Genomic DNA, 15,203 nt, shown 5'->3' with positions numbered 1-15,203 from the left:
TTCCACAGATGGGGAGCCACTGCAGAGAAGGCCCCGTTCTTGTGTTGCCACCCTCTGGACCTCTCGAGGAGGAGGCACATGAATACAGGTCTCAGAAGATGATCTCGGGGTCTGGGTAGGTTCATATGGAAAGAGGCGGTCCTTGAAGTATTGTGGTCCTGAGCCATTTAAGGCTTTATAGATCAAAACCAGAACTTTGAATTAGAATCATAGAATCATAGAATCATAGAGTTGGAAGAAACCACAAGGGCCATTGAGTCCAACCCCCTGCCAAGCAGGAAACACCATCAGAGCACTCCTGACATATGGTTGTCAAGCCTCTGCTTAAAGACCTCCAAAGAAGGAGACTCCACCACACTCCTTGGCAGCAAATTCCACTGTCGAACAGCTCGAATTGGGCCAGGAAACTAATTGGTAGCCAGTGCAGTCGGACCAGGATCGGTGCAATATGCTCAAACCATCTTGCTCTGGTGAGCAACCTGACCGCTGAATTCTGCACCAGCTGAAGTTTCTGAACTGTCTTCAGAGCCAGCCCTACCTAAAAGATTTGGTACAGTCTTCCTCCCAGAGACTCATTTTCAGTACAAACTCGTTTTTCAACCAGTAACTTGTGAGATATCATCCCTTTAGGGCCTCACCACTTTCCACGTCAGGCCCTGGTTCCAGAAGGACGAGCCCTCTTCGAGGCTGAAGAGCGTGCCACCAATTGGGGCCCCAAAGGCTGCGGCCACACCAGCAGCAGCTCCAGCAGACACAAAATCCCTCTTGTCCCTAAGAGAGAAAAATTGAGGGAGAAATCGGGAGATTGTTTTCCTTTTAAAGAATGTTTTGATCGGTTTCCAATTGAGCTTCAGATGCCGCGAGAACGTACGCCAAAAGTAGAATATAAACAGTCATTAGCGAGATGCATTATCCCACAACTGTTTATGTGTTAGTGGAGAATGCTCAGTCATGCATGGACTTTTAGTCAAAAATGTAATAGAAAGGTAAGCACTTGTATAAAGTCGCCAGAGTCTCGCATTCCATTTAAAGCTTTCACACGCTTAGTGAGCTTTTCTTAGGAGATGTTTCTTAACAAAAGAGGCTGGGGCAGGGACAGGGAACCTTTTTGTTCAGGGGTGGGGATCCATCACCTCACATCATAGTGAAATCAGGCAACGGTGTGCTTTGAAGCCCCAATTGTTGGGACTTCAAAGTGCAGCGTGGGGCTCTGGAAATCTGGAAGTTCAAAGAACAGAGCAAGGCTGTTTGCAAAAGGGCTTTCAAGCAGCCCCGTGCTGTGCTTTGGGCTGCAGGTGCCTGTTTGCAGCTGGGGAACAGGCATGCACAGCCAAGCTGTACAGGATTTAACCCCCATTTGTCAGCTGATGAATGTGCATTAGACCCAACTTCTTTGACTGTGAGCGCCAGTTCCCATGAGCATGTAAGAATAGCTCTCTCCTTTAAATGTGAATCAGGTTTTCTCCAGAAACTAGCCAGCGATTCGCCATCAGTCCACCCACTTACCTCCTTGCCCAAGCGTGGCATAAACCACAGATATGAAGATGCACCTCTTAAGATAGAACATTTGAAATCACCACCACCACCACAACATCCCCACCCTGATTTGGTAATGTACCTATCGCTGCGGAAATAGGGAAAGTTGAACTGGATCTTCCTCAAAGAGATGCTCTGGAACTGGGCAGAGAAAGAGAGAAATAACAATTCAGAAGCTGAAGAATACAGATACAAACACACACAATTACTGTAGACCGTGCTCTGCATATAAACCGTGATACCCTTTGAGGACACACACACAAATCACAGTAAATGAACTAGCTCAGGTCCTTAGAGGCAAGCACAAATTAATGAGACAGAATTCTAAGAACAGAGTTCCACTTCTTGGAATCTTGAAAAGGGTTACGTCTCTAAGCTCTCATGAGACTTGAAAGCCTGCAGGGAATCCCTGTTGCAAGCTCAGAAATGGGCACGGACTGACCACCTGTATGGGCAATCTATGCGGAAGATATTTGTAATTTCGATGAGTTTAGTGATCTGACATGGTCATCTCTTCCTGCCCGTTTCATTCCTGCATCTGTTTACTTCCTCTCTCTATCTCGTTAAAGTTCTTTGATGGCTGATAGCAGTGTTTAATGTATAATCTGGTGGAAGGAAGAAGTGATAATGTAGGGTACCTTCTGACCTTCTCTGATGTTAGACATTGCTTGGAGGAACATGCAGTATTGGAAGAGGGGGCTACCTAATTAATAATCTGCAGTAGCTAGTTGGGCAAGGCATGTAGGCTAACAAGTTAGGATCTACAGTGGTAGGATCTACAAGACGAATGCCTCGCAAGACGAAAAACCCGCTAGACGAAAGGGTTTTCCGTTTTTCGATGTGCTTCGCAAGACGAATTTCCCTATGGGCTTGCTTCGCAAGACGAAAACGTCTTGCAAGTCTTGCGATTTTTTTCGCTCCCCCCCCTTTTTCTAAGCCGCTAATAGCCTTTTAGCCGCTAAGCCTTTAATAGCTGCTAAACTGCTAATCCGCTAAGCCGCTAATAGGGTTGCTTCGCAAGACGAAAAAACCGCTAGACGAAGAGACTCGCGGAACAGATTAATTTCGTCTTGTGAGGCACCACTGTATAAATCGGATGGTTTGGGGACATAGTTCTTTGTAAAGCTCGTGTACGAACTCCTAGCCAGAGGGTTACCTGGGAGTCACTTCACCACTTCTTGAGGGCTTCCCAGTGGCAGATCAAAGTGCTTGCTTGGTAATGTACATAATGATTGCTGTTCAGAATAAAACCTTTAATCTTCTCACTCACTTGTGTTTGTATTGCTCCTGAATCTCATTAAAGGAGCCGCCTTGCATTTGGCAAGACACCACCTCTGCTGGCACTCACCTGAGGCAGACCGGCTCCTACCACAGCACCGCTGTGGATCATGGGACCCTCCTTCCCTACAAAGAGACCTGGGAAAAAGAGACAGGTAGGTGAGTTCTCTAGACAAGCCAAGATCTGGGAGCTGGAAGGATAAGAGACAGAATAAAAAGTGTTGTGCGGGTGGGAGCAGAATCCCACAGGGGACAGGTCCCCTCTTACCTCCGGCGACGCTGAAGAGCACCCCGAGAGCTTTGCACACCAGAGTCCGGAGGCGAACAATCCCAGGAACCTTCACTCCATTCAAGTAACATTTGATCTCTGGAATCCCAGAACCGGCAGCCACAGGCTGAAAGGAGAAGGACCACAGCTCAGGAGCAGGGCACTTGCTTTGCACGTAGAAGGTCCCAGGCTCAAACCTTGGAAGCAACCTCCAGGGAAGGCTGGGGGTAACCACCCTTGCCAAAATCCCTAGAGCGCCAGTCAGAGTAGAGAACAAAGCGCTAGGTAGACCAGTGGTCTGACTCAGTATGATGAGCTTCCTAGGTTTCTATTTAAATCAGCCCTCTGCTCAGAATCATGAGGACTAGGATCTTAGTTTTTCTTTAGGGGAAGGACCAAAGCTCAGCCGCACATCACCTGCTTTGCACACAGAAGGGCCCAGATTTAATTCAAGGCTTTTAAAGGTAGGGCTGGGACAGAGAGCCCAATCTGAAACCCTGGAGAATCGCTGCCAGTCAGGGAACCAAGGCTGAACCGGATTTGACCACAGGGACCTCAAAATAAGACGGCTGCCTATATCCCTATGTACCTATATTTGTGTTCTTTTTCAAGTGTTCTTGATTTTGGTTTGTTTGTCTTTTTAATGATGGTGGTTTTAGGTATTGTTTGTTTTTAATTGGTTTGCGGATTTTACCCAGGTTTCATTTTACCATTTTGTTGGCAAGCTCTTTGATCAAATGGCGTATTAATCTTCCAAATGAATAAGGCGGCGTAATGCTTGAGACCCAGGCAAAATATGAATCAAAGGAGGTTCATATTTCTGACCCACAAATGTACTTACAATGGCACAAGTGGTGTTCTTGAATCGTTTAAGAGCACAATTCAAAGTGTTGGTGCTGACCTTTAAAGTCCTAAACGGCCTCGGCCCTGCATACCTGAAGGAGCGTCTCCACCCCTGTCATTCAGCCCGGACACTGAGGTCCAGCCTTCTGGCGGTTCCCTCCCTGCAAGAAGTAAAGCTACAGGAACCAGGCAGAGGGCCTTCTCGGTAGTGGTGCCCTCACCATCAGATAGCAAAGAGATAAAGAACTACACAACTTTTAGAAGACATCTGAAGGTAGTCCTGTTTAGGGAAGTTTTTAATGTTTGATGTTTTATTATGTTTTTTATGTTTTGGAAACCACCCAGAGTGGCTAGAGCAAACTAACCAGATAGGCGGAATACAAATAAAATAATAGTAATAGTAATTCTGAAGACTGGGCTCGGCCCAAGAGATGCCTCAACAGCTTTCCAGAGAAATGTGCTGGTAAAAAAGGTTGCTCAAATCCCTTAGTTTTAGTCCATGCTTGTAATTCAGGTGTAGGTAACCTATGACCCTCCAGATGTTGCTGAACTACAACTCCCATCAGCCTCAGCAAATGTATCCAATGGCCAGGGATGATGGGAGTTGTCATTCAGCAATAGAGGGCCTATAGAAAATTCTGCACACTGGAGAACTTTCAAGCCCGGCTGGCTCCTCCATATTACCTGGATCAAGACGAGGAGGCTGGCCAGGAAGATGAAGGTCATGTTAAAGCCAAGGAGCTCCAGTAGGGACACCGCAAGGCAGCCTTTCTCGCTGCACTCCTCCACCGCTGCAGGCCGAGAGTCAAGGAAATGGACGCAGCCAGCCTGGGAAGACCTCTCTGCTTTATCTAGCTGACCTATGCAACAAGAGTTCCTATTTATCGGCAAGGAACAACTGCTTCAACCTACGCTGCTTCAGGGACAGAGCCACAGAAATGGGCACGGCCAGCCTGGCCATGTTACAGGGGCAAGGAACTTGTAAATCAGTCCGAGGGCCACACTCCCTTCTGGGCAAGCTCCTAGGGGCCATGTGCAGGGCGGGGCCAGAGGCAGAAGTCAGCTGAGCAACCAATGTGCATTTTACCTTTTTATGGTAGGCTAGTTTCTACACGGGACGCAGGTGGCGCTGTGGGTTAAATGGCAAAAACCACCATCCACTTCACTTGATCCTTAAATCATTCTTTGGGGGAGTTGCTGCCAGTGGTGCTCTACAGCTCACAGCCACCAAGAATCATGTATTCAGTACTAGAGACATTTTAATTCCATCATGCATTTTGATTTTGAGTTTGGTTTTACAGTCTTAACTCGTTTTCATTTACCTGCACTGCTTTAAGAAATAAAATAAAATATTCTGTTAACACCGACCACCTCATTGGCTTACCCCAGTTTGGCAAACATGCAAGAAGCATCTCTAGGTGATCATTACTCCTTCCCACCCTGAATCTAAGTGATGTGGGCAGGTCAAATAAATCAAGCGTCTCAATCGAAGCCAGCGAGGCTTCGCAGACCAACTCTCAAAAATATTTCCTTGCCACTGCCTCAGTTAGAGAGGCCACTGAAATGACAAAACCAAGGTGGATACAATTCTGCACGATGTGGAACTTGAGTTTGGAGAAGAGTCGTACAAAGAAGTCCACAAAGAGACCAACCTGCGAGAGGAGAAGAGGAGGAGGGAGGTTAAGGAAAAGAAGACCAGTGCCATTACATTGCAGCAGAAAAGGGAAGGTTCTTCATCCTACCGGGGGCCGCATGGAAGTGTGGAATAGTGTGGCCTAGTGCCAGCCTAGGACCTTGGAGACCTCAGCCATGAAGCTTGCTAAGTAATCTTAGGCCTGTCACTGTCTCTCTGCCTAACCTACCTCAAAGGGTTGTTCTGAGAATAAAACAAGGAAAGAGGGGTGGAACCGCGTACATCACAATGAGATCCTTGGAGGAAATGAAAGATATAAATGCAATAATAGATTTCTAAAAATAAACAAACATGAGTGGTGAGCAGGTCCAGAGGCAAAAAAATGGGCAAATCAATACGTGTATAGTAGGATATGTTCAAGCCACACAAAAACCAGACGATTCTACTTCCCCCAAAGCATCCTGGGAGGTGTAGTTTGTTAAGGGTGCTGAGAATTATTCAGAGACCCCCTATTCCCCCTCACGGAGCTACAATTCCCAGAGCGATTTAACATATAAGTCTTCTTCCCCATGCCACGACATCATTATTAATAAAACAAATGCAAAGCAATAATGCCCTTTGAAAATGTGTGTGATGGAGAAGAATCAGTCCCTCTCCCCATGGAACTCTGGGAATTGTAGTTCTGCAAGGGGGAAAGGGGTCCCTTAGCACCCTTAACAAATTTCGGTTCCCAGGATCCTTTAGGCAAAGCTGCGGCTGTTTAAAGTGGCATCCTAGTGCTTTAAATGTATAGTGTAGACAGGGTCTACTCTGTGGAGGACAAGCACGGGATATAATGGGTCTACTCTGAGTAGGACTAGCACTGCATCTGCCCTTCACTGGAGGAAGCAAGCTAGCGAGGACCCTCACCATCCCAGTGCAGACTCCAATGGCAAAAACCACCATCCACTTCACAGCTTCATACCGCCAGCCTTTCTGTGAGAGAGGGGAAAAAAGACAGTGTTGGGAATCGTGTGTCGTCACCACTTCTCTGGGCTGAGCTACATACACACACACACACACACACACACACACACACACCTCTTTCAAAGGATTGGGATAAAAGCAGGGTGGATAAAAATCCATTATTTTTTTCATTTAAATCGGATTTTCAAAATAAAATGCTTTTGGAGGGAAAATCTTTCTAAAGATAGTTTTCTATTTAAGTTACATTATAGTCCAAAGGCTATTCATCAGGAAATAAGGATTTGTTATAAGTTTTTCATGTGTGCTAAAACTCAATCTAAGTTTTCTTTTTTAAAAAAATGTTTAACCACATCAGTTAACAAACATGGATAAGTATACTATAATGTTATTGTTTTAGTTAAATGGCTTAAATTGCTATTAAGGAAATAACTATTTTTCTCCTTCCAATAAAGTACAGCAGAACAGTTGTCCAAATATAAACAGTTAACTTATTAAACCTCACAATAATTTCATAATTATCTATGTATTTCTAATAGTATAACCAAATCAGTTATTTTTGATGTAACTGTAAAAACTACTCTGGAAATTTATTATTCCAAAAATGAAACCTCTACCTGGTTGTAAATATGATGATTATACCAGCAAGAATGAGTCTTTCTGTAAAAAAAATTGATTTCAATCAAGTCTTACTGACTAGTGATTTAAATCAGTTTGATTTAAATCAAATCTACCCAGAGCAAAAGTCAGATCCAGTAGAATTAATCTGAGCATTGAAAAGTCCACAGAACTGAAAGAGGAAGTGGGAAAGAGTGTCATCCTTCCAAATTCCTTCTGCAACTCTATTGCACTCTTCAAGGAAGGAAAAGGTAATAGCCCTCACCTCCTCATGACCAAGAAGGAAATGAATGGAGGATCTCTGTGGCTTTATGTGTAACTAAGGGGACACCTCAACTACAGCAACAAGTACCATGCTGGCAAGCCCTAAACTAGCTGATCAAGACTAAAACAGCAGAAACTGATTATTCCCATGACTGTAACTTCCCTACACCATCTTACCTTGCTGTCAAGGCTTTCCAGAACTTCCAGGTAGGGTTCGTTGATGCTACGATCATAGTCCAAACTCTGCAGGTGGGTGGGAAAGCAAAGCAAACACATTTGAACACAACCCATAATACAGGAGGAAGAGAGCAAAAACCCCTACATTCACACTCACATTTCCGAAAAGAAATTTCTTACTCCAGACAGAAGTTGCCGGGAGGGAGAAACTGTGACCCTCCAGAGATCATTAGACTCTGTTGACATGGCCAATAGCCCCCATCCTGCGTTAAAGATAGTTAGGGGGAGTAAAGTCAAGCAATGGTCTAAGTTCAGAGAAGGGTTTAGAAATTAGCCAGGCCCCCTCTTTCCTTTTGTGATGGAACTCCTATTTGGGGACTCCCCTGGCTTTTTTCTGGCCCACGTAGGACCAGTCTGAATAGTTGGCCTTGGTGAAGATTTGACGTTTTCATCCCCAAAACGTTTTTGATTTGAGTTTCTATTGAAATGAGGCTGTGTTTTAATGTTGTATTTTAATCTTGTTTTTAAGTGGTATCTTAATCAATTGTTTTTTATCTGGTGTTAGCCGCCCTGAGCCCAGTCTTGGCTGGGGAGGGTGGGGCATAAATAATTTTTATTATTATTATATTACTGGCACGGGGTACAACTGCAATTACGTGGAGATTTCCAGGCACCAGTTTGGCAACCACAGTCTAAGAAGCTCTGCCTTAAAAGGTAAAGGGACCCCTGACCATTAGGTCCAGTCGTGGCCGACTCTGGGATTGCTGCGCTCATCTCGCTTTACTGGCCAAGGGAGCCGGCGTACAGCTTCCGGGTCATGTGGCCAGCATGACTAAGCTGCTTCTGGTGAACCTGAGCAGTGCATGGAAACGCTGTTTACCCTCCCGCCGGAGCGGTACCTATTTATCTACTTGCACTTTGACATGCTTTCAAACTGCTAGGTTGGCAGAAGCAGCGACTGAGCAACGGGAGCTCACCCCATCGCGGGGATTCGAACCACCGACCTTCTGATCAGCAAGTCCTAGGCTCTGTGGTTTAACCCACAGCGCCACCTGCGTCCCTAGCCTTAGTTCATGGTTAATCTCATTTCCATTTCTTCTGTGTGCATTTCTCCTTCTTGCATCCTGGGACAAGTGAATTGTCACAAGAGCAAGCTACAGTCAAGCAATGGAGTTGAGGCCATAGAACCATAGAATTGTAGCGTTGGAAGGGACCCTGAGGGTCATCCAGTCCAACCCCCTGGCAAACAGACATCCTGTTGTGGCAACTGTAACCTAGATTTAAGGTGCTGTTTGGTACCTGGCTTATATATCCAACATTTGTGGATGCACACATACCCTTCACAGGAGCCTATGCGTCTTAATCCCCACTCATCTGTTTCTTTTAATTCTTTTAATTGCCCATTGACAACACCGTCACTGCTCACCTCATAGTCCTTACGTGGGAGAATCTCGTCATCTTCTTCCTCAGTTTCTCCAAGGATAGTCTGGGAAACAAATCAAAAGTTTCAGAAGTGAATGAATGAAATTTATCACGGTCCCAGACCAGATTCACATACCGTACTGAGCGAACATCAAACACAACAGAATCAAGTTTGAATTAATAATCGAATATGACAATAAACAATACTAATATGACAAGTCATTAGAAATGTGATTTAGGTCTTAGTCCCTAAATTATTATCTATAGTTTGCATCTGAGGCCTTAGTCTTTGTAACAGCACAGCTTGTTCCCTGAGTTTTATGGCAGCCGCGCAAAATTTGGCCACCCTTAGCGTGATCTCTGGATCCTTATCCTCGATCAGCGATTTTAAGCATTGAGGTTCAGACCCACTTGGATTTTTTTGTATAACAGGGGTGATAAAGACCGAACACATATCCTCATAAAAACATCGTAGCAAGACATGAGAGACGGTTTCCACCTCTATCAGCTCCGCATATGGTTTACCCACATATCTGCCCTGTAATAAGGCAGGTGGCAGCATGTTGAATATAGCGATGGTGAACGACCATCTCTATTTAGATATTTGTAATTTTGTCAGATATACTGCTGGGGTAAAACCTCTCCCATTGTCTTTGATTGCTGGGTGCTTATTCCTCTCACTCACATGACTCTGAAATTCCATGTCCCAGATTCATTGGCAAATGGTTGCTCTGGCTTTCTCATATCCTGTGGCTATCAGTGCCTATGGCGAAAACCCCAGCTTTTTATATAATGTAGCTTTCTATTTTGATTGATAGGGATCCAGTAGGGTTAAGGGTACTAAGTCTCAGAAGTAAATGGAAGTCAAGTTGATCCACAACAATTCTTTTTCAAAGCATTGTTGTTTGATACTGGGGTAATCCAGTGGTCCCCAACTTTTGGGAACCTGGAAGGTACGCTGGAAAAATTTGTTGTGGGCACCCATTTCACAGAAGGAAAACTGAGTAATAGTCAGAGCTTGCTGCCCCAAACAGGCAAACCACCTGCAGTCTCGAACTCCCCCAAATGGATAAAAAAAAAACACCAGGAAACACTTTCCACAACCCCTGTGGTGTAATGGTTAAGAGTGTCAAGAACTAGGTCCTAGGAGACCAGGGTTCAAATTCCCAGTCAGGCATGACGCTTACTGTGAGACCTTGGGCCAGTCACTGCCTTTCAGCCTAACCATAAGAACCATAAATAAACCATACCCTGCAAAACGCCTCAGTTTAAGAACAAAATAAAATAGGGAGATCAATATGCAACAAGGAGACAATAAAATGCAACCTCTTAGCCACACACACACATATAAAATTATTAATTAATTAGTTGCTTTTTGCCATGGCAATTCAAAGCGACTTACAATATTTTAAGCAAACATATAAATTAAAACCAGCATTTTTGTTTGTTTTTTAAAAAGGAGCTAATATATGGAACAGCCAGTATAGTTTGACAAACAGGTGGTATCCAGAAACTTTGGACTACAACTCCCATCAGTCCTGGACAGCATTTGTAGCCATGAACATCTGGAAGGCACATGGGTGGTACCCTAAACTAGCTTATACGGTCTGTGCTGGTGTAGAAAGACCTAAATTGCTTGGGACTCAAGTACTTAGAGGAGCAGATCTCTCACAGTATCAACTGTGTGTCCAAGACACATTGCATTGCCAACAGACATCACCATTAACTCACACAGCTTACAAACCAAACCACACATTTCAGGCTGCCCAGAAAATTCTTAGACTCAGCACTGACAATGAATTGGCAACCCCGGATCTAAGACAATCAGCCTTTAATTTCCTGTATTTTGGGTTAACTTTAAAAAAGAAAAGAAAAAAGAATGAACTGTGATAGTAAGGCCCCATCTGCTCTACACATTTAAAGCACTATTATGCTTCTTTAAAACAACGACTCCCTGAAGAATCCTGGGAATGTAGTTTGTTATGGGTGCTGAGAATAGTGAGGAAAGAGACCACTCTCCTCAAACAGCTACAATTTCCAGAGTGGTTTAACAGTCATTCCCATCTTCCCAGGGAACTCTGAAAATTGTAGCTCTGGGGGGTAAATAGAGGGTCTCCTAAGAACTGTAAGAGATTCAATAGACTACAGCAAAAATGTTTGTCAGGAACCTGCATTCTGACACCCCAGAAGGTGACATCTGTACATTTACCAAAGGTGCTCAGTGGATTCTCAACTGGTAAATATCAGAATTCTCCAATATCACCCTCCAATATCACTGAATGTATTTCCATTACTGCATACCCCCATTTAAAAGTTTGCATCTTTCAAGAAAGCACTAGTTCTTTATCAGGGTGTAAACAGTCGCAGAAATGTTTAAGTACATGCTGTTCCATACATTTGAAAACAAAAAAGGGCTTTCAAGTTATTACATTAGATGCTGCAGACACCTCACTCCAGTACCCAAGATGGGCTGCTTCCAACAACAGCCTATTGAGAGTAAACCCATTGAAACTAATAGGCTTCTAGGAAAACATGCCCAACGATTTGAATGGTTCTGCTTTGACTAGAACTAACGTGGAATATATTCCTGTCTATACATGTGAGATAAACAAGTATTATTGCAATGACCCATTGGAAAGGAACTCTGTACATGCACAAAAGCATCCCCCTTAAGAGATGTATGCTCCAAGACAGAATATTTATATAGACATGACAAGCAGGTGCCGTCTCTGAGCATGTAGGGTGCAGTTTTCCAATGAGTCACTGCAATGCCCCCTCCCAGTGCCAATACATATAGAGAAAACCCTCAGATATATTGGGGGGGGCTTCAGAGTGACCCATTGGAGAAGCACTCTGCACATGCACAGAAGCACCCCCTCCCTCAGACATGCATGTCTCAAGGGACAAGATTTTACAGCTGCAGCAACGCAGGTGGGCTGCCTCTGAGCATGCACAGAGCGGTTTTTCCCTTTCCAGTGAATCGCTGCAAACACACCCACGTGCATATCTGCAGGAGCTGAGGGTTTTACATAGAAGAGGGAAGTCCACTCTGCCCATGCTCAGAGGCTTTGCTACGGCCACCTCCCAAGACCAAGCACACTGCAAACAATGGAGACAGGCAAGGGTGTTGGCTGCAGCCAGGCTCTCACGGCCCCCCCGGCGCCCCTCCCTCACCAGCTCCTCCGGGGTGCGGCTCTCCCTCTCCCCGCAGCAGCAGCAACAGCAGCAAGCGCCGGCCCCGCAGCCGGCCGCCATCTTCCTCGTAGCCCCAGGCAGACGCCAGCCGGAGAACCCCGCGCATGCGCCCTGCCGCTCGAGGAGCAAGGAGGGGCGCGGTCGAAAAACGGAAGTGCTAGTAGCGAAGCCCACAGAGATACGAAACTCAGAAAAAGTAAGAGAGGTCCAACTTTTTTTTTTCTCTGCATGGGAGATTTCCGGGTACGCGGCAGCCCTGTTCAGGGGAGTTTTTAATATTTAATGCTGTACTGTTTTTAACATTTGATTGGGAGCCGCCCAGAGTGGCTGGGGAAACTCAGCCAGATGGGCGGGGTATAAATAATAAATTATTATTATTATTATTATTATTATTATTATTATTATTATTATTAGCCCCGACCACCTGCAGCAGGGAAAGCGCGGCTCTGCTTAAGCGAGTCCCTGAGGACTAGGATCTTGCTTGCATTCATTCCTAAGGGATGGGCTGCAACTCAGCGGCGAAGCATTCGTTCCCATCTGCTTTGCGCAGTGGTTTAGACTGAGGCCGCAAGCTGCCCTCGACTTTTAAAGCACCCCGCCTCCCAATTTTCATGGGAATCCTAAGGTCTCCATTGCAGTTTAATGGTGAATTTTGGACACAATGGAGCGGTAAAAGACTTGGATTTTCATACAAAGAGGCGGGGTGAAATGATTAACAATAGAACCCACAAAGGGAAGGAGGGAAGTCCCAAAAGGTTCCTTGGAATCTTGCTTTTATGTTGTATGTTGGATATGTGACTGTGAAATTTTAATCTGAAAAACCAAATAAATAAAATTTTTACAAAGGAATTCTAAGGTCTCAGATATAGAATAAATGTTGATAATTGCACAAGGTAAACACACATACATAAGTATATAAACCACATGTCTAAAATAGTACAGGAGAGCAACCCAAAAGAGACTCAATATTTCCTCTGCCTCCTTACACTTGAGAACAGATAGGGAGATAGCAATTCCGGGAAGTTCCTGAAGGGATTCCTCTCCTATATATATAAACCTCCTTTGTATTAATTGTCATCGTTTGTCCAGATGTTCTGCATTGAGGGATGTCTGACGGGCATCCTGATTGTCATATCAAATGCAAATGTTTTCTTCTTCTTCTTCTTCAAATCCAAATGCAAATGTTTTGTGTAAAATGTTTCTGGAACTATGTAAAACTTGCTCAGTCCTCAGGAATATCACCCCTTGGCCTGCCTGAGCCACATCAACCCCACCTTATATGTGATTTCTGACTGTTTGTAGAGGAGGGGTGCCAAAATGCAAACCCTTAAAAGAGATGTTTCTTCTTGGTTCTGGATCTCTCTTGCCTTCTTGCCAGGAGGGGAGAGAACTCTGTTGCAACAGAAAAAATAAAGATCAGCCTTGCTTTCACTGCATCCTGCCTCCATCCATTCATCTCCGACTGATCGTGGACTTAGGGGACTCAGCGGCATTGCAACGGGGGGGGGGGCGTGGGAGCCATATGGCGCTGGAGCGTCACCGCTGCAAACCGCTATACAGCACATGTGCGGCATCGCTACATACGCACATGCGCCCTACGTAGCGACGCCTGCCCCGGGTGTCACAACGCCTTCCTTCACCCCTGAGGACTCAGTCTCTTGGGGAGTTGAGCAGCAAAAACCAACCACCCCTATTTTTTCTATATCACAATTAATCCTGGCAGCTGTAAGGTTTTCCCCTCCTGAACCACCTTTGCTTTTGACACCTAGCGCCTAACACTTTACAGTACAGTAATTACATTAAAAAATAAGAATAATCTGTGGTTGTACGTCTGCTTCGCCACAAGGGGGCAGGCTCCAATAAGAGAGAAAGGAAATTTGCAAAAGAGGTAAGAGATGAACTGTAGCCTGTGGGAGTTTTTAGAGAAACAGCAAGATCAGCTTTTGCAGGGATTTTATAAGCTGAAAAAGGGCAGATCCTGCCCACCTGTCCAAGGTGGTTTGCAGAGTGTCAGGAAACAAAGATCTAGCCCTCTGAGCCATAAAATTCCCATTCCCCATTTTTGTAGGGTAGAGTAGCTTTTGTTTTTTGAGTTTTTGGGGGGATTTTATGGATTTGTTAGATGCTTTGAGACATCTTTTTGTAAAAAGTGATGAATAAATGGAATAAATAATAGTGAGGTGCGGGGAGAAGCTGCCTATGGGAGGCCTGAAAATACATATTGAAAATTGCTGTGACCCCCCCCCCAAAAAAAAAAACCCTGTAGCAACTTAAATTAGCTACAGGCAAAGCTAAAAAGATTTGATGTTTATTTGTTAGCATAACAATTTTATCTTGCATTCAAATCAGGGACATGTGCAAGAACATTAACCCAAACCTTCCCACAGATTAAGAAATGTTTAATTACCAAGTATAACATTATGATAACGTATACAAGAAAATCTCCAAATTGCCAGTGGATCTTGCATAAATCCTTACACACATGTCTAAAAGCATCACCTTCTCTTAGTCATTTTGTGTGGTTGTTTCTTTTTGTATAGAAAAAAACACACTGGAGGAGGTGCACCTAATATTTTCAAGCCACTTCCAACCGTGGGAAAATTTTTATAGGAGCTGGAGTAGGGCAGGGGGCAGGGGAGATATGTGAGATTACCTGTTGCGGATCCAAATGACTGATATCCTTGTATTCTCTTAGGCATCCCTAATTATTTTCGGTTCTATTAAGAGCCTCCAAAGTCTCTACTGGGTGAAAACTGCCCCGGAAAACCTGATGGACAAGAATTGTGTGTGACAGAAGTTAAGAGAGTTAACCTTCACTCAGGTGACACTAGTGACTGTATGACATACAGAATGAACAAGACTCAATTCCTATGGAAATTGTTGTGTTATTGGTTATTACATTTATATCCCATCTTTCACTGGAGCAGAGCTTTCCAAACTGTGTCTCATCGCTCCTTCCAGGGTTGGAAAGGGGTTAGTTTAACCTCCAGTTTGGTAGGAAAACTG

General features: G+C 44.5%; 1 protein-coding gene across 1 annotated transcript in view; it reads right to left on the bottom strand.

The window, feature by feature from the left end:
* CLCN6 (chloride voltage-gated channel 6) overlaps nucleotides 1-12,328 on the bottom strand; it is a 33,410-nt gene extending 21,082 nt beyond the window's left edge. The window contains exons 1-10 of the mRNA XM_081202981.1: nucleotides 12,177-12,328; nucleotides 9,007-9,066; nucleotides 7,581-7,646; nucleotides 6,468-6,533; nucleotides 5,511-5,577; nucleotides 4,610-4,716; nucleotides 3,083-3,209; nucleotides 2,885-2,952; nucleotides 1,619-1,677; nucleotides 639-771 (exon numbers count right to left, since the gene is read on the bottom strand). Coding sequence (XP_081059107.1) covers nucleotides 639-771; nucleotides 1,619-1,677; nucleotides 2,885-2,952; nucleotides 3,083-3,209; nucleotides 4,610-4,716; nucleotides 5,511-5,577; nucleotides 6,468-6,533; nucleotides 7,581-7,646; nucleotides 9,007-9,066; nucleotides 12,177-12,257 — 834 coding nt within the window. The 5' untranslated portion in view covers nucleotides 12,258-12,328. The remainder of the gene's footprint in view (nucleotides 1-638; nucleotides 772-1,618; nucleotides 1,678-2,884; nucleotides 2,953-3,082; nucleotides 3,210-4,609; nucleotides 4,717-5,510; nucleotides 5,578-6,467; nucleotides 6,534-7,580; nucleotides 7,647-9,006; nucleotides 9,067-12,176) is intronic.
* Nucleotides 12,329-15,203: the final 2,875 nt, after the last annotated feature.

This window comes from Podarcis bocagei, assembly GCF_964188305.1.
Source record: "Podarcis bocagei genome assembly, chromosome: 7".
Classification (NCBI taxonomy): domain Eukaryota; kingdom Metazoa; phylum Chordata; class Lepidosauria; order Squamata; family Lacertidae; genus Podarcis; species Podarcis bocagei.
Note: the sequence above shows the minus strand (reverse complement) of the source record. Positions and strands in the feature narration are given on the sequence as shown.